The 18,827-nt window shown below is 34.7% G+C and overlaps 1 protein-coding gene across 5 annotated transcripts in view; it reads right to left on the reverse strand.

The window, feature by feature from the left end:
* LOC131433102 (lachesin-like) overlaps window positions 1-18,827 on the reverse strand; it is a 97,299-nt gene that overhangs the window by 32,200 nt on the left and 46,272 nt on the right. For all 5 annotated transcript variants that reach the window (XM_058599919.1, XM_058599918.1, XM_058599916.1 and 2 more), the window contains exons 4-5: window positions 10,470-10,677; window positions 6,092-6,250 (exon numbers count right to left, since the gene is read on the reverse strand). In XM_058599919.1, the coding sequence (XP_058455902.1) occupies window positions 6,092-6,250; window positions 10,470-10,677 (367 nt within the window). The remainder of the gene's footprint in view (window positions 1-6,091; window positions 6,251-10,469; window positions 10,678-18,827) is intronic.

The raw sequence follows: 18,827 nt of genomic DNA on the forward strand, positions 1-18,827 counted from the left end.
TATATGAATACACATATTTTTTTTCTTTTTGACGACTAAGTCAATATTTCGTTTTTATTTTTATGCGATATTCACCTAACCAGAGTCCATTTTTGTAGAAACAGAAAATGAAAATTATAGAATGATAGTACTCAAGAGAGAGCAAGGATGTGAATATATAGAACGGAAAATGAGAGACGTGACAGAGGGTCATTTAGGCAATCAGAAATCTTTTAGTAGCTTAACTTTTACCTTCTACCAGAGGAGTCGGGCTTAGGCATCTGAACAATGCGAATCGCCCAAGTCTCTGGTATGTCGGAAAGTAGTGATAAAGGTCTTTCACCATTTACTATCCGAACCGGCAAAAATGGTCTCTGGTTAGGTGAATATCGCATAAAAAGAAAAAATGAATACACATAATTCAGCTCGGCATCGATCGCGTCCGTGTCAAAACAAGTCAAACGTTTTTCGAATATTTTTTATAAATTTTCTGAAAATTTTCAAGTATATTTGATTTCTGTGCATTGCAATGCCGGCCTTTACATGCTTTTAATAGTTCATTTTGTACTGAATCCAGTGAATATTGATTGCTTTAGATTACGTGGAAAACAAAATTATTATTACGTCTCGGTAACGAATTGCTTGTGAGGGACTAAACCGGACAAAAAAGTGGGGCTCTACCGGATACATAATTTTTTTTCCATAAATACGTTTATTTTATAGGCAATATACATAAGTTTTTCTTCGCTGTGGCATCCACAATACATAGTACTTTTAACCTAATACATTTCGATTATCATATTAGTATGTTGATATTCATTAGTGAATCTAAACACTGTTTTTATCAAACGAGTTGCTATTATAAATTACATTGAATAAAATACAATTATTTTGTACATGATCTTATAACCAAGGATGGCTTTTATCGTATCAAAGAACGCTCACCAGCAACTCTTCACACGATTGAATCAGTGCCATCAAAGAGAGGCGGATATAATCGCAACAAACAAAAATTTTCTGCGATAACTGTCAACTTGCGATTCGCTTTTGGGAATTTTCACACAGCAACGATCATTATCAGACTGTAATTTTTTTTAACGGCCGTGAAATACTCAGAGTATGAAGTGGAGCGAAGAAATGTAGAGAAATTCTCTCGCGGTTCATGCATTGAGAGACTCGAGTTCTTGTAGCATCTTCTACCGGATTGAAAATGTTGTATATAATATAGATAGCAATATAGCAGCTTCTGTCAAATTTTCGGCAATCACCAACAATGCTTATAACTATTTCAGGTTTGTTTGTATCAGTTCTTCACTTTTATTCAATATCATATAGTTGGCTATTGGTTAAACTCATGAAAGAGACAACAGTCTAACATAAAATAAAATTTAAATTGGAACTCCAATGGACTTGATGAAATGATAAAGAAGTTTCATGTAAGGAAGGTCACGACAAGCAAGAATGTCGCGAACTGGGACATTGGATAGTCAACCTTGGGGGATACATAATCGTCGACATGAAATTCTTAATGGATAAACATACCTAAATATTGATATCTATATTTCTATACTACTTCTTATCACTTATTAAAACTAAATTTACAATAATTTTGATCAAAACGAAATATTCAAATAGTCTTCAATAAATACTCTAAAATCGAGACAATACCTATATTCCTAGAGAACAGAATTATGTCTAACGAAAGATTGAAACCAACAGACAATCCATTCAAATACGGTTTCATTTCTTCTGCGCTTATTGGGTTATCTTAAGATCTGGCGCCATACTGCTCTTCATTTTTGTGTGAAACTTTAAAGTCCGGTTTAGCCCCATAAGGAGTCTGGTTTGCCCTAGTTAAATCCTAGGTGCAATGGATTTTTTTTTTCATTTTTCAAGAATTGTCCGGTTGCGCACCTTGCTGCTTCTGAAATTTTGGATTTTAGGTTGGTCACTTCATTGCGACTTTTTACGGAAACTAATGCATATTTTTTCAAGATACTTTTTTTACTCTACAAAAAAGTGTTCGGCTTAGCCCCGGTCTACCCTAAGGATACTGTTATCGTCGCTAACAATCAAAGGAGTTGTAATCCATAATTAAACCCAAAAATCCACCTAGTGGTGTAATGATGTCTTTCTCATATATAATACTGTGGTATTCTATTCAAAATGTTTCTCTTCGATTTTTTAAAGAAACCAAGAGATTGTTTGTGCATTAAGTAGTATAACATGAAGAATGAAACAGTTCTCTGATCGGTTAGTCCATCCATTAGAAAACGAAGTAGGTTCACTATTATATCCAGCATCCGGAATCTGAGAACCGGTATAATCGAAGTCCGTTCGAACGGCCACTAACTAAGATGACATACAAACTCTACTGGTTTTATTCAAATTTTAAATATTTTATACGATTTTCACTCTAAATTGGGAATAACGGTTTTGAGTCCAGTGTAGAAATTTTTCTACGGTTTTTGTTTCGCCGGCTTAAAGTGAAATGTAGCGGAATGCGCGAATCGCCTTTTTGATCAATTATTCAGAAACTAGACCGATTTTCGAAAAACCAAAACCACTAAATTTTCGAAATCAAATTTATCACAACTAAGTGTTCTTAGAATTTTGAAATTTTACTTTGCTAAGCCGTAATTGGTTTTCGAAATGTATAAAAGGTTACTGGTCCGTTTTACGGGGATGGTTTTAGAACTGCAAAGTAGTGTTTGTAGCAAAATTTCACAAAGAATCTGAAAATGCAATTCAAAATTATAAAATTTTGGCAAAAACAACCGAAAACTGAAAGAGTTTACATAAACTTTTCTGTTTTTTTGCCTTTCTCATATAGAAAGGTTATGCAATCACTTGAAAAACCGACTAGTGAAAATTGGCCCGGAGGGCCAAGTGTCATATACCATTCGACTCAGTTCATCGAGCTGAGCAATGTCTGTGTGTGTGTATGTGTCAAATAATCTCACTAGGTTTTCTCGGAGATGGCTGAACCGATTTTGACAAACTAGGATTCAAATGAAAGGTCTCGTGGTCCCATACGGAATTCCTGATTCGACTTCCGGTTCCGGAAATATAGGGTAAAGTGTGTTCAATATTGTACACCGTCACTTAAACCGGCGAAGCAAAATACGTGAAAATTTTTCTAAGCTGGTCTCAAAACTACACAAATCGATAGTCATTATCAGTAGGCAACTAAACAAACCGATTCCGGCTATCCTGGTTCCCGGTATCCGGTTCCGGAAGTACCGGAAATAGTGGTCATATATACCAAAATTTATCTCACTCACTTTTCTCAGCGATGGTTTGACCGATTTCCACAATCTTAGATTCAAATGAAAGGCCTCCCGGTCCCATACGGAATTTCTGAATTTCATCCGGATCCGACTTCCGGTTCCGGAATTATAGGGTAAAGTGTGTTCAATATTGTACACCGTCACTTAAACCGGCGAATCAAAAAACGTGAAAATTTTTCTAAGCTGGTCTCAAAACTACACAAATCGATAGTCATTATCAGTAGGCAACTAAACAAACCGATTCCGGCTATCCTGGTTCCCGGTATCCGGTTCCGGAAGTACCGGAAATAGTGGTCATATATAATAAAATTTATTTCACTCACTTTTCTCAGCGAATATTTGACCGATTTCCACTATATTTGATTCAAATGAAAGGTCTCCCGGTCCCATACGGAATTTCTGAATTTCATCCGGATCCGACTTCCGGTTCCGGAATTATAGGGTAAAGTGTGTTCAATATTGTACAACCGAAACTTAAACCGGCGAAACAAAATACGTGAAATTTTTTCTAAGCTGGTCTAAAACTACACAAATCGATAGTCATTATCAGTAGGCAACTAAACAAACCGAATCTGGCTATCCTTGTTCCCGGTATCCGGTTCCGAAAATACCGGAAATAGTGGTCATATATACCAAAATGGATCTCACTCACTTTTCTCAGCGATGGTTTGACCGATTTCCACCAACTTAGATTCAAATGAAAGGTCTCCCGGTCCCATACGGAATTCCTGAATTTCATCCGGATCCGACTTCCGAATCCGGAGTTATAGAGTGCGTACTAGAAGAGTTTGTGTGTCATGTTAGTTGGTGGCCGTACGAACCGACTTTGACTATACCGGTTCTCGGGTTCCGGTGCCGGAAGTGCATATAATAGTGAACCCGTTTCGTTCTCTTAAGGATGGCGTACGCAATCAATGCACTGTTTTATTCTGTATGTTATGCATAAACAATCATTTGGTTTCTTTCAAAAATCGGAGAGAAAATTTTTGAATAGAATACCACAATATTATATGTACATGAGAAAGGCATCATTACACCACTAGGTGGATTAAGACAGGTTTTATTGTTTACGCGTTGCTGTTTCGTATTGAGGTGGTGTGAGTAATGCACGGTGGACTATGAGTTTTTTCTACAAGCCAACAAAACGAGTGGTAAGCCCACTGCGCTCAATCACTGAAAATATTCCTGGTTTCTATGTGTCGGTTTTTCTTGTTATGCTTTGTGCGACGGTTCGTTCAACTGAAGCGGATGAAATTTTGCGAGCATTTTTTGACGCTTCATTTCAACTTAAGTGACGCTGTACAATATTGAACACACTTTACCCTATAACTCCGGAACCGGATTCAAATGAAATCAGGAATTACGTATGGGACCGTGAGACCTTTCATTTGAATCTAAGTTTGTCAAAATCGGTTTAGCCATCTCCGAGAAAACCTAGTGAGATTATTTGACACATACTCACAGACATTGTTCAGCTCGATGAAGTGAGTCGAATGGTATATGACACTTGGCCAATTTTTGCTAGTCGGTTTTTCAAGTGATTGCATAACTTTTCTATATAAGAAAGGCAAAATAATATGGCTTTGAAATCAAAAGTTTCACTTTCTCAATTTTTGATATTTCATGTAAAAACAGCTGAATTTTCAATAAAAATTAATGAAAACATGTAACACGCATGACGCACAATCTATGACAACCGTAAACGGTGGTTCACTTTATAACCCATTAGGGTAACAATTTAGCACTTGGTGAAAAAATCGCTTGATTTTGTGTATATTCATCACAGTGTGTAATGTTAGCCTATGTCATACTCACCACTGTTCCATATGTTTATTCACATTTTTCATTAATTTTTGTTTATTTCTTGTTGTGTGAACGATTTTGTGGGTTTAGATAGGTGCAGTAATTTTTGGTGAATAATTGTAAATAAATAACATAGGGCTTAGTTAGGTTGCAATTCTCCCTTTGCTGAAAAAACCATCAATTTATACTGGGCAAGGGTGATGACAGTTGGGAGAGAGGTTTGTTGACATTGGGAGCGGGAGAATAAAATCAACCACGGTGAATACCAGACGTCGTTAGGGAGAAGTGCGATAGTTTTCCGCCACAATAACTGATTCGCGAAGTGCGCGTGTGTGACGGTAAACTAATACCCGTCAGAAGTGTCGGTCCGTGGTCTTACGTGGAAGATCTCACCCATCACGTTATGCCTTTCCCGATTATAACATTTAATTAGGGCATGCAGTCGCTGCTACTTTAACTTTTAAACAATGAAGAAAACGGCTGTCGAATCACATCGAATGCTTGTGGAATCTCTCGGCACGTATGTCTTTGGCAGAACACAGTGTGACGTTTCGAAAATTTAAAAGTGGTGATTTTGACGTAAGAAACGAGGAGCACTTAATAGTACACGTTTCACTTCTTACGAAAATAAGAAAAAATGGATCGATGAAAGGATTGACGTAAAAAACGAACAATTTTTTTGGCGTTGTATTCATAAATTGTCCAAGAAATGAGAAAAATTTACAATTAGAAATGGTGACCACAAGAATAAAACTGCAACCATTTTCTCAAAATAAACGTTTTTGTGAAAAAAGTGGGTTTATATTTGTACATCTGTTACAATTTAGAAGAATTTGATCATTTCTGAAATTGGAGTACTATAAATAGACAGAGATTATTGAAAAAAAAAATCAAAAGTGTATTCATTATTGACGCAGGACGCCAACACTTATAGAGATTACTTATAACTATAAGCAACCGATAAATAGACCGATTGAACAGAACAACTGAAACTATTCAGAAATGGGCAATGATCTTACCTAATTCGCCATCTTGCAGCGATATATTTTCGCCACCTTCCCTACGCCACACAATAGCAGGTGCTGGAGATCCCGTCGCTGCGCAACGCATAGTTACATTACTACCCTCCCGCACTACCATATCGGTACTGGTAGGATAGTCCAAAATGTCCGGTGGCACTGGAAAGCAAATTAAATAGACCGTTAAATTACAGTTAAATAAATTATGTAGGATCATATATTAAAAACATACAATATCACACTTCAAATTTTTCATTAATTACAATTCATCCCTTGACATGTCGAGGTTATTGATATTTGAAAAAACTGTTTTAATCCACCTAGTGGTGTAATGATGCCTTTCTCATAGTACTTACATTTCCAAAAATATTACTAGGAGATTCTGTGATGAAATTTTTTTTCGATCTTGAATAATATAAGAAACTTGTTTTTGGGAAAAACTAACATAACCTTTTCGATTTGTTTTTGTCAAGTTAATAAGAATTTTTCTTTATTTTGCATCGTCCAACTAAATGATTAAACACACTTTATCCTATAGTACTTGAACCGGAAGTAAGACCCGGATGAAATTTAACAGCAGCCTATGAGACTATAGGAACTTTCGTTTGAGCCTGTTGGTAAAAATCGATCAAATCATCTTTGAGAAAATCGAGTGAGTCGCGTTCTAAACTTTTTGATCACTATTTCCGATACTTCTGGAACCGGGAACTTGGAACCAGTATAGCCGAAGTCGGTTCGTTTCAGTAAGTGAATTAGTTTTAAGCCAAATCTAGTAGACTTTTAACCTTTTTTGCGTCGGTTCGTTTCAGTAAGTGAATTAGTTTTAAGCCAAATCTAGTAGACTTTTAACCTTTTTTGCATCGTCGCTCTAAATGACGGTGTGAAATTCAATAGCTATGGAACTATGAGATTTTTTATTTTATGAGTGACATTATTTGACACATACTCACACACATACATTGCTCAGCTCGATGAACTGTGGAATGATATAGTACACTTAGCCCTCTGGACCAAATTCAAATTCACCAGTCAATTTTTCAAGTGATTGCATAAACTTTCTATATGATAAAGGTAATAAGTGTACTTGTAATACCACTAACAACTAGATACAAATTGAATAAAAGAATTAGAAATTTACATTTTTTTCACAAGAAAAATATAAAATTTAATGTGGCAACTCTGCACGCTATACGAAATCGAACAAAGCACGCTGCGAACGAAGCAAAATCGCAAATACCGTCGCGCACTAAATTTGCGTAGTCTTTTTGAATGACGATTTGAATGTTTTGACACTCATCGTCCTATAACATCGGAACCGGAAGTAGGATCAGGATGAAATTGCACAGTATGTTTAAAGACAATAAGAGCTTTAATTTGAATCATGATATGTGAAAATCTGTTTAACCGTTGCGGAGAAATCGAAGTGAGTTCCGTTTTTGGAGATTTTCTTTACTATTATTGGTACTTTCGGAAACGGAAACCGAGGACTAGTAGTCAAAAAAAAGTTTTATATATTCATTAGTCAACAAGATCTGATAACTAGATAAATTTAGTAGTCAGTTTAATAATAATGTGCACCTCGTTTCGCCATCGCTTGTGCAAAAATACTCATGTAATTATAAATTTTTACTAATCACACTGTAATACCGGAACTGGAAGTTGGATCTGGATCAACTTTTCGGGGACTTTTTAAGGAATTTTAAAAACTTTTTATAAACTTCTTAGTTTGTGAAAATCGGTTAAGAAATTTCCGAGAAAACTGAGTACACGTTTTTTAATAAACTTGCACAGGTATTTCCTTGTAGTTCCGGAACCTGAAGTCGGATCCAAATGAAATTCAAGAAAATTGTATGAGGCCAATCCAATGCATTTGAATCCAATCAAAGAATTTGAAAATCGGACACGCCATCTCTGAGTCTGTGTGACGTGTGAAACTCTGGAACTTTGTATGGGACTTTAAGACCTTTCCTTTGAATCTAAGTTTGTGGAAATTGGTTAAACCTTATCTGGGAAAATTGAGTGACATTATTTGTCACACACACATGCATACATACACACAAATGCATACGTACACACACAGACATTTTGTGATCTCGACGAACTGAGTCGAATGGTATATGACACTCGGCCCTCCGGGCCTCGGTTGTAAAGTCGGTTTTCACAGCGATTGCATAGCCTTTCTAAATGAGAAAGGCAAAAAGTTTGAACATTAATTGTTTATATTTCCGTTGCAGTAAACGCAGATATAATGAAATTTTCGATCGAAATTTATTTTTTCTCGATATGTGTCACGGTATTTGTTCGTCGAAAACGAACATGTTCCACAATGAATTGAAAACACCGATTTGTAACTTTTATTATGATTTTTAAATTTTTTTTTTCACAAACAGTAATATAAAATATAATTAATTCGATAAACGGATCCACATGTGATATCTAAAAGAATAACTACTAATATCTTCAGCTAAATGGATATCAAAATTAAGTAAATTGTCGCTTCACCCATAATTTTTTTTAATCCGTTCTAATCCCTTTTTTGGTATAATTATACATAACTGTAGAGGGTTACTCATAATAATTTAAGAATGAATAATTTTTGGTAATTTATACTCCAAACAGTTTTTTTTTTTTGTTTATATAGTTTGTGTATCTACAGATATTGAATTCTTTAAGTATGAGAAAAATCAGTTTTTGAGCTCTCTCATATGTTCCATGCTATAGAGGGTTTTGAGAAAACAAATGAACAAGTTGTTGAATAGTCTAGGAATAGTCTTATTTGACCCTATGTCAAGGAAATGCAACAACTAAATCAAGAGCATTCGATCAATAAATTCATTTCAGTAATTCGACGGCCCACCAAACTATTTGTTTTAATATCACTTTTAAATGTTACAGGAATGAGTTGACTCGAGTTAATGATTGAATGCATTTGATACAAAGTTTGCACTGGAAGAATGGTTTATAGAACAGTTGCTTAGTTTTATGTACCAAATTATACGTATCAATAATTGAAAAACTATCGAATCTCAATTCAGTTCTCAGTAAAAGTGATTCTCGATTTGAGCCATCATTATTTATAGTTCCTCCTGTCCACTTGACTAAATATAAGCTCTCTTGGCAAAGCAGTCTTGGCATTACATTTCTTTTGTGAAATTTGGCCTTTTTGTTTCAACAAACTTCGCAGCCGACTCATAGTGTACAAAATCATTGCATGGCTAGTATGAATAATCCTACTGACACTAAGAATTTTCTCAAGTTAGTTATGCAGGTACAAGAGGTGGAAATTAATTCTCATAATGTTAACTAAGTTTGCTGTATACAAAAAATGCGGTTCAAAATGACTGGTACAATACCAAACATACGCTTATATTTCATATAACAAAGTCTTTACTCAAATCAGGATTGGAATAAAATCAATTTAGATCAAACTGAAAGAATTCGATTTCTATTCTACATAATTCCAGTCAACAATTCAATACATATTTGCAAAAACTCGTTTAACCACGTTCTTCCGTCTGCCACAATCTGGGTAAAGTTAGGACAGCAGAAAGAACTTGTTGGTGTAATTTAATACGCCACACACAAAGAACGACTTCCAGAACTGAACAGTGGAGCTGGTGCACCATCAAATTGAACATGACTGAGAGGATTACAACAATTGAAAAATTGTTACCGCTGCGGAACAAATATTCGATAGTGTTCAGTGTGAAGAGTGAATGGAAAATCGTAATTATTCGTTTCACACCGCTAAAACATATGAATGGATGGCCATAACTTCTAACAGGTATTGGTACCCGTACCAGCAACGTTGAGGAAGTATTAAGAAATATTTATTCGACTGTGTACTCAGACTGAGGCCTGTGCATTAGCGCAAAGACGGCTTTATCCAGGTGACCAATTTAAATATTTCGTGACTACTGGCAGTAATGCCTCGGGTATAAATAAATGGTTCCTCTATTCGCTACGTTACAGTTTATTTTTACGATTGTGTGTATGATTTTTTTTTCACTCGAAGAGGTTTTGATTCTTTCCGACGGGGAGGGAAAAATCAATTTGATTTCCAGACATGGCAAAAAATTCCCACTCATTCGTTGTTCAAGTCGCCAGAACATTCATCAAAGGAACAAAATTTTTCTATGTTCTGTAAAATCGACCTAAAAGCACGGACTGAAACGAGCCGAAGAAAAAATAACAGCAGAATGTAATTACATGATAATCTTCACAGGAAATCATTATGTATTGCTTTTTAATTGAGCGAGTAAAGCGCCGCCTGTTCTGAACGACGAAAACGAGTGCAATTGAAATTTATTTAAAATCGATAATGCAAATAATAATGGATAGGTATAAGTGAAATCATAACAACACCGCATATATCTACCAACAACATCCAAATATCCCATCTGGCTCTTCATAGGATCGGTATTAATTTGGCACATATACCAGCCTTTATCGCTCTCACGAATGTCTCGTATCCTCAATTGCCAAGTTTTCTTCTCCGTGTAGATAATGCCAATCCGTTTGTTCTTGGTGATAACGTGGTTTTGAATCGTTAGAATAGTTTGAGTATCGACCCGCAACCAAGCGACCTGTAAAATAGAAAGAAGATTCACTTTGAATCGGGAAATACCACGTTCAGTCTCTAACGGTATATTGTCTGTCGGAGCTTCCGTTTGATTCAATTATGTCGTGCTTTGCAGCACTGAATAAGCAGTTGCTCGAATCCATCAATCACTCGACAAATGCAAGCATAATCGACAAGATTACCGTTTCGAATTTCTCAAAATTTCATCTCTCGATTGCGTATTATTAGAGAAAATAAACTTGATATGGGCATAAATTTGAATAAAACGGTAGACTTGCACGCTAATAGAAAGCTTTCCTAATCTGATAGACGAATGACCACAGGATTAAAATCTTGCTTTTATAAATAATATATATAAATAATTTAGTACTTCGGACCTTATCTACACATACGAATTTGTCTACTCTGCTTAAGATAAAGTCTCATTCATAAACTTCAAAATATAACTAATTGAAATTATGAATATTCAAAACCATGAAATTGCTAGTTCGGAAAACAGATCCGAATATCCTTTGAAGCATAAAATTAAATAATAAATTTGTAAAAATCGGTGCGGCTATAGCCGTCCGTGCTCCCACGGACCTCGGTTCGGAAATCGGTTTAAGCTTTAAAATGCAAATATATAAAAGTAATTATAGTCAAACATTGAACGAATCGCTTTTCTATCGACAGCATAACAAGTCATAAGCCGTACCTACAATTTTCAACAAATTCCAAATGATAATAAACACCAAAAAATATCAAAAACGTATCCGAACCGATAAACTGGTTCAATATAGACTTTGAGAACTTTGAGCCGTTTCTAATAAAAAAATTGGAATTAAAAAATCAGACAACGAAAGACACTGGCTTTATTTGTGAGTTAATCCTTACAAATACTGAACCCACGTGTTAGAAACTCTTCCAAAAAGTATGGACGCAGTCGTAAACCATTTCGCAGTAATTTAAAATCTATCCACATGTTTAGACTTTTCTCTCACCACTTGTGTAGCCGTTTATTTCTACAGTTTATTTCTACAGAACAACGCAAAAATAGGCAAAAACCCCTTAACCCATTATGTCCTAGCGTATTATATATCATACACAAAACTGTCTATCTTTTAATTCATGCTCACTATATAAGTTTAATACCGTACAGCTTTACTAAAACACTAGCGGAAAGTTTATACTTTTATTTTCTTGGTGTATTAAAAATGCTCTCAAGTTTCAACATTTTAGTTGTTTTGTAACCTTGTATATTTCACACAAATGGCCGAGAAAAAGCCAACAAAATATTTTTGAGAATCTTAATTTCGAAACCTTCCGTAATGCATTCATCTTTTGACAAACCATTGCCTGAGAATCAAATCAATCTTCGAATGGCGGAATAATGAATGACATGGCAAAATATAGTGATACGAGGAGATTTGACGGATTTAAAACAAACACGTGAATGTGGAGTGTAACAACAGCTTCGACGAATAGGAAGTATATCTCCAAAACTAGCTAAACATTGAAAAAAAATTCAAATGGACTTGCGATACTAACACTCCCGTTGCTTTTAATGAAACTTCTCCTAATCTAAGTTATTCTTACTATAAATATAAATGGTCTCCAGTGAACATGTTCCGACTGTAGTTTGAGGTACATAGGAAAGACGAAGAACTACGTAATCCAAAGAAAGAACTCACCATTAACGAATACGTTAAAGTTTTTAGTGGGACTAGTCTTATTAAAACTGTTGATTTTTAGTGAAACGACAAGCGATAAAGTTATCATTTGGCTAAAATTTGAGATCTCCTGGGTTATAATTGGAAAGAAAGAAATCTTTTACACTGTGACCTTACTTTATTGCTAATAATAAATTTCACATTAAAGCATGAATAAATAGAATCTCAGCGGACTTTGTATTGAAATTTATTTCGTTTTCTAGTATTATATTTGCCAGTGTATATTTGTTTCTTTCTGTCCGCTGGAACTATAGTTGCGTTCACTACCAGGGGGCTCCACATTGAAGTTTTGTGGTGGGGGGAGTGTGATGGACGAAAAAAATATCATGCACCAATGGTGCACAAACCTGAACTGAGAAAAATAATAATGGACGTCGATAACAAACCCTTGACGAGGCCACAACCTTATACGGTTTGAGAAGAGCAAGGTCTGGCAAGCATTTTGTGGTGGCGTTAAAATTTCGCATCCTTTCATCACAACTGCATCAATGTTCATTGAAATTTACACAGATAAAAATATTTTGTGAGTTTATATAAATTTTCATGCACATTTTTGGAGTGAATGGAAAGTTATTTTACAGTTCTTCATTTTTCAATATACTTTGAAAGCAAAGCTAAGCGTTTTTTTAATGTACAGCCTTGTTCATTGTGAAATCAATGCAGCACAATTTTATTTTACGTTGATCATGGTTTCAAATCAAATTCTCAATTCAACTGATTTCTATTTCGTAGTACTTTTGATGGGCTATGAAAATTACAGCAGTTGAAGTGAAAAGTACTATTTTTCAGATTGACAAAAGCTCTTTCTTAAATAAAAAAATAGATCTTTCTTAAATGCGAATTTACTGGGAAGGATATCATGTGGATTAAAATAATTCGTAGAACCTTGCTGCTGTGCAGTGTTATAAAAACTGTAAAGATTTTTGGATCCCCATTCTCGATTTCGAAGTATACACTACTTGAAAGCATGTTTTGAAATTTGTCTGTCTATTGAGTGGAATATTCAAGGCATTTTTCTAGATCACGTGGCTTACTGAATTAGTGCCCGTTTGTTGTGTGGCATACCACAAATTCATAGTGATGCATTTTATTTTATTTACTACGAATATGTTCTTTATGAAAATGTGTTTTTATCATTTCTATCACTTCTGATGCAAAGAGCGTATCTTTAAATTTCGAACACCACGTGAAAAATGAATTATTTGATTATTCAATTTGAATTATGACTGTTATTCAATTTGTCTGTCTAAGTTCGATTCCCAACACCGCACATGGGCTCAGGAAATGCTAGTGAAAATTTAAGCTTAACTAGAACTTGTAGAAGGCTTCCGAAAATGTCTTTTTCAAAAAATGAAAGCTAATCAGTTTAAAATCCGAGTTTTCAACTACAGAACGAAGAACTATTAAAACTAATATACTACTTAACTCAGTTAAACTGCATTGATATAAATTATATATGTGTATGAAGATATAAATCCGGTAACATCATGATTTATCGCATCACCAGCAATAAAATTATTCGATTTATATTCGATTTTCCTATCTGAAATTTCAAACATAAAAGATTGAATCGAAAGATGAATGATCGAACAAAATCTCAGTTCGCTTTCGTGCTTCGGCCGAAATAGGCTTACCGCTACTGACAGTATAGAAACATAGTACCGTACAAAATACAAAAAACACCGGATGTACGATCAAGGTCAATTATCCCTAGCTTTAGTAAGAGTATCATTCGTCCTTCAATAAGCGGATTGGTTTGAAGCTCAAGGATGTTGAACGGAAAATGCACCTCGACATAAAAAGGTACAAAAACTGCAGTTGAATAAATCCGATAATAGAATCTACAAACAATTCTTTGCCAAACACGATGCGAAGATAGTAAAACTCGAGTACCTTTCTCGGAACTGACTTTCGATGAAATGGTTAAATTTCTTCTCTGCTCTGAATATGCAATTAATCTTCACTGCTTAGTGTTCTGCAGCTAAGTATTGAAGATTGTTTTTAAAGCTGAATATCTGGTTTATTTTCTTAATCACACAGTTTTCTTGTACAAGCACAACTTCCAAATGAAAGGTTGATTTCAATTCACCAATTTCACCCAAAAATGCAGTTTTCTCTGAGAATTTTCAATTATCCACGGGTTACCCTGCTCATAAAATGGACAACAAACAAAATAAATGAATTAGATGTTTTCTGTTGTCATGTACAGACGTCAACGTTCTGTCAGATCAGAGCAGTCACATTTTTACTTCTGCACACTTTCATACTGTGCAGTTCGGTTTGGTGTAAATTATGCAATAAGTAAACAAGGAATCTGTGCAAAAGTTTGACCCGGTATTTGGCATTTGCTAAAAAGTAAGCATTTGTGAATATATTTTTTCATCCTGTATGGATCGAACATGGTTAGAATTTTTAATCAAAAGTATTTCTGATTTATTCATATTTCATAAATTATATCAATTTATAAGTTGATAAAGTCCTTTTTAATCCACCTAGTGGTGTAATGATGCCTTTCTCATATTACTCATGTTATCAAAAACATTACTAGAAGATTCTGCCAAAAATTTTATTTTTAAAAATTGAATAAAATCAAAAACTTTCTTTAGACATAAACAGGTGGTAGTTTGTTCAATTTGTAAACAGTTATGTTGTGTTAATATAGATTACAACAGTTATGTTGAGTTAATATAGATTAATGTAACAATCCTGCACGCTATACAAAATTGAACAGAGTACGCTGTGTGCTAGGCGTTAATGTTTTCTTCTTCCGTACGACGCTTACCAGTTTGCATCATTTTGAATGACAGTTTAATATAGTTTTTTGAATGACAGTTTAATACAGTTTAATATAGTTTAGTATAGTTTCGGATCTGGACTCGTAGTATCTTTTAAAACAATGAAAGCTTTAATTTAAACCATGATTTGTGAAAATCGGTTAACCCGTTGCTGAGAAATCGTAGTGAGTTCCGTTTTTTAAGATTTTCTTCACTATTTCCGGCGCTTCCTGGAGTAGAAACCGGGAACTAGTAGTCCAAAATGATGAACCGGAAGCTAGTAGTAGAAAATAGATGAATTTACCCGTAAGTTTAAAAAAAAGTTTCGTCATCACTTGTGAAAAAGTACTCATGAGAATGAAAAACCAGAACCAAAACTCGGATCTGGATCAACTTTTCGAGGACTTTTTAAAGAATTTCAAGACATTTTATTTGAATCTTAGTTTGTAAAAATCAGTTCAGAAATTTTCGGGCAAATTTAGTGCGCATATTTTCATAGATTTGCATATATTACTTTGTAATTCTGGAACCGGAAGTAGGAGAAAAATAAAACTCAATATCAAGATATGGAACCATAAGACTTTTCGAGTTTACCAAAATCGGTTCAATCACAATTCTTCAATAAGGTAATTCTGCGTGGTACCGATAAAACCATTTCCAAATTTTTTTGCGTATCGACCTCGACATTGTGATGAATGTTGAGTGAGACTAGACCATTTATCAGGTCTTCAGACATTGTCGATCTGAGGTACGTTTTGAGTGGAAGACGAAACGTAAAAATATGAAATAAGTCATGTGCACTTTGCACAAAATTCTACCAAGTACCAAAACCCCTGAATGACTAAAATCTGTTAGCGGTCAGTATGCCGTCAAAAATTTGTTTCGTTCTTTAGGCACGACAGGATAGACATTGTGCTTCGGTGTAAATAAGTGTTTTGCAAAAAGCAGTAACTTCACGTCTGCTCAGCAGGTTATGTTGATCTGCGGGTTTGCATCAGCAATTCGACATAATCTGCTGATGCACTGCCTAGTCGAAGACGAAACGGAAAAATATGATCCTGGGATTTATCAAATGCAAAACTAAAGACTCTAGCAATGCGTATAGTCTCATGGCTGTTTACATTGCTCTAGTATGCAGTTTTCTAAAATACAGAGTTGTAATATGTAGCCCATACCACAACGTTCACTACGGTTTCAGTTACCACGTTGCAAACATCGTTGTATTCTCATCAACGTTGCAAAACAGGCGAATAAAGATGACTTTTGATGTGGAACACATCTTTATTTTCTATATAGGGGTGCAAATCAGAAACTCAAGGAAAAATACAAGTAGAAATATGGTCAGATTTTAAACACTTACAGCTCAATTTATTTTGTATCAATTATGAATATTATTTCATCATATGATTGGAAATATTTCTAAGTATTTTTCGATTAACGCTATAAAAAAAACTGCTTCCATACTTGAACGTAAGCTTGGCGAAGAGAAGCTTAAGTAGCGAAATCTGTATCGCAAGTATGTACAAAGATATAATTGCATACACGGAACGACCGAAATCAGCATTTTCGCGAAAAATTTAGTTGATTTGCTGATTTTAGTTAGTTATTTTTTGAGACAACTAAAAAAAATCTTACTTTTGCTGATTTAGATTTTCTATTCTCATTCCCTTAATAATAATAAAATATTTGTTGAAATGACTATTTTTTTTAGTTGAATTCACAAATTAAACGTACTGTCATTTCTTAGCTAAGGCACACTTCATATCCAGTCAACTAATTTTTTAGTTGAATTAAAGAAATATAATGTTGTTTTCAACCAATATGAATGGTTGAATTGGCTTCTGCAATCTGCAGCTATATGGCGCCCTGTCACCGAAACGGTAACACCTTAATGACTACTAGCCACTAGATGGCACACTACTGCCGAAAAAAACTCAGACGCGGTTGTCTTTTCTATATTGGCAGATATAAATACGATGTTGTGTTGGAGAAAAAGACATAAACGAAACGTAAACATCTTTTTGAATTTTTTTTCTTCTAAATCACTGTTTCTTCATTCTCACTGAAAACTTTGAGCACTCGGAAAACAAAAACCGAATACAAATAGTACACCGGACGGCGCAGCTCGGAAGGTTTGAAGATACAAAAAACCTTCATCACAATTAGAGTGAAACATTCGAAATTCACATCACTGTTCCGCGTAAAAACATTATTACGCACAATCGCTTCAAGTGCGCACAAATTCTGAATAAATACACTTTCCACTAACAGTTTACGTCATTTTTACATATCGGTTTAGAAAATTATATAGGGATATATCGTAACACATGCGAAAAACATCTAAACAATTTGCGAGCAGTTTCAACAAGACTGTCCCTTTTAGCTTTTTAATGGATTGTTTTGCTTTGACACTGCTGTCCTTCAGTAATGACGGTGATAGATAAATAGAATCAAAGTTTCTGATTTTAATAACGAAATTAGTTGTCAATGAGAATTCCGTGTTGGATTGAAATATTGCTGGTTTGTGTCCAGAATATTCGCCAACTAAACACATTCTCTAAAAATAAGAGTTTTTTTCAGCACAGTAAATTCTACATTTTAACTAATTTTATAGTTATTTTGGAAATTTTGTTGTTAGAATCAACTAATTCAAAAACAGTAATACGAATTAGGCGCAGAGCTAATTTCGGTCGTTCCGTGTACATTTGGGATATTGGTGTAATTTTGTCGGCTGTGAAACAAATAAGAAAATCAAGACAAACAAGGTTCGGTCAAGATCAAACTAAGCAGAATCTCGTGCAATTGCGGTTTCAAAACTGTGACGATTGATTGATTGTAGATTATTATAAATTTTGGTTGCCTTGTTCCACCATTGACTGCGAACAACCCCATGGGGCTGATCCTTGTAGTCTTTGTTTTTGATTTCATTTCAGACTTCATACGACGATCAGCTCATCGCACACAATGTAGACAGAATAACCCAATAGATACTTGCAGCTATCAATTCAAGAGTTTATCATCTGTTTGATTGAACGATGAACAAAGACAAATTTAAATCTAAAATATTTTGAGTTAATGTTACTAGTCCAGAGAGATATGATTAAGTCTGCGCGGTTAATGGTTTTTGCTCAAATCGAAAACAATAAATATAAACGTAAAAATTATTGATTTAGAGACGGGGACAGTGCGATGGATAAGTCAATGCCTTCCATGCAGCCCATCTGTAATCGTAATTGCACCGAAATTTGAACGAACATTGCACGGAGAACCCTTCGATCATAAAATTGCGATATCGCAGTTTTTGATTTTTGCGATAGTTGATTTATCTAATTTCTTTTTGATTCAACCAATATGGTTTTTGATTTGCATATATTCAAGTAGTTGAAAAATATGATGTTTTGAATGCTGTCAAATGCCGGAGACACTTGAAAGCAAAACAATAATCGCAATGCAAAATCAACAACTTTTTTAGTTGAAATCTTTTCGCGTCGCTTCAAAATGTCAATGAAAACAACATCGATGAATAAAAAGTTTGGTGAAATTGTGTCCATTCGATTTGAGAAATTTATGATTCCATAACAAGTGTTTATCTAACAGCGGTGTTGTGATAAAGTTAACCTTGTTTAAGATGAAAAAGATTTGGTGACAAATTAGAAAATGTTAATGAATGA

This window comes from Malaya genurostris, chromosome 2 (genome assembly GCF_030247185.1).
Source record: "Malaya genurostris strain Urasoe2022 chromosome 2, Malgen_1.1, whole genome shotgun sequence".
Classification (NCBI taxonomy): Eukaryota; Metazoa; Arthropoda; class Insecta; order Diptera; family Culicidae; genus Malaya; species Malaya genurostris.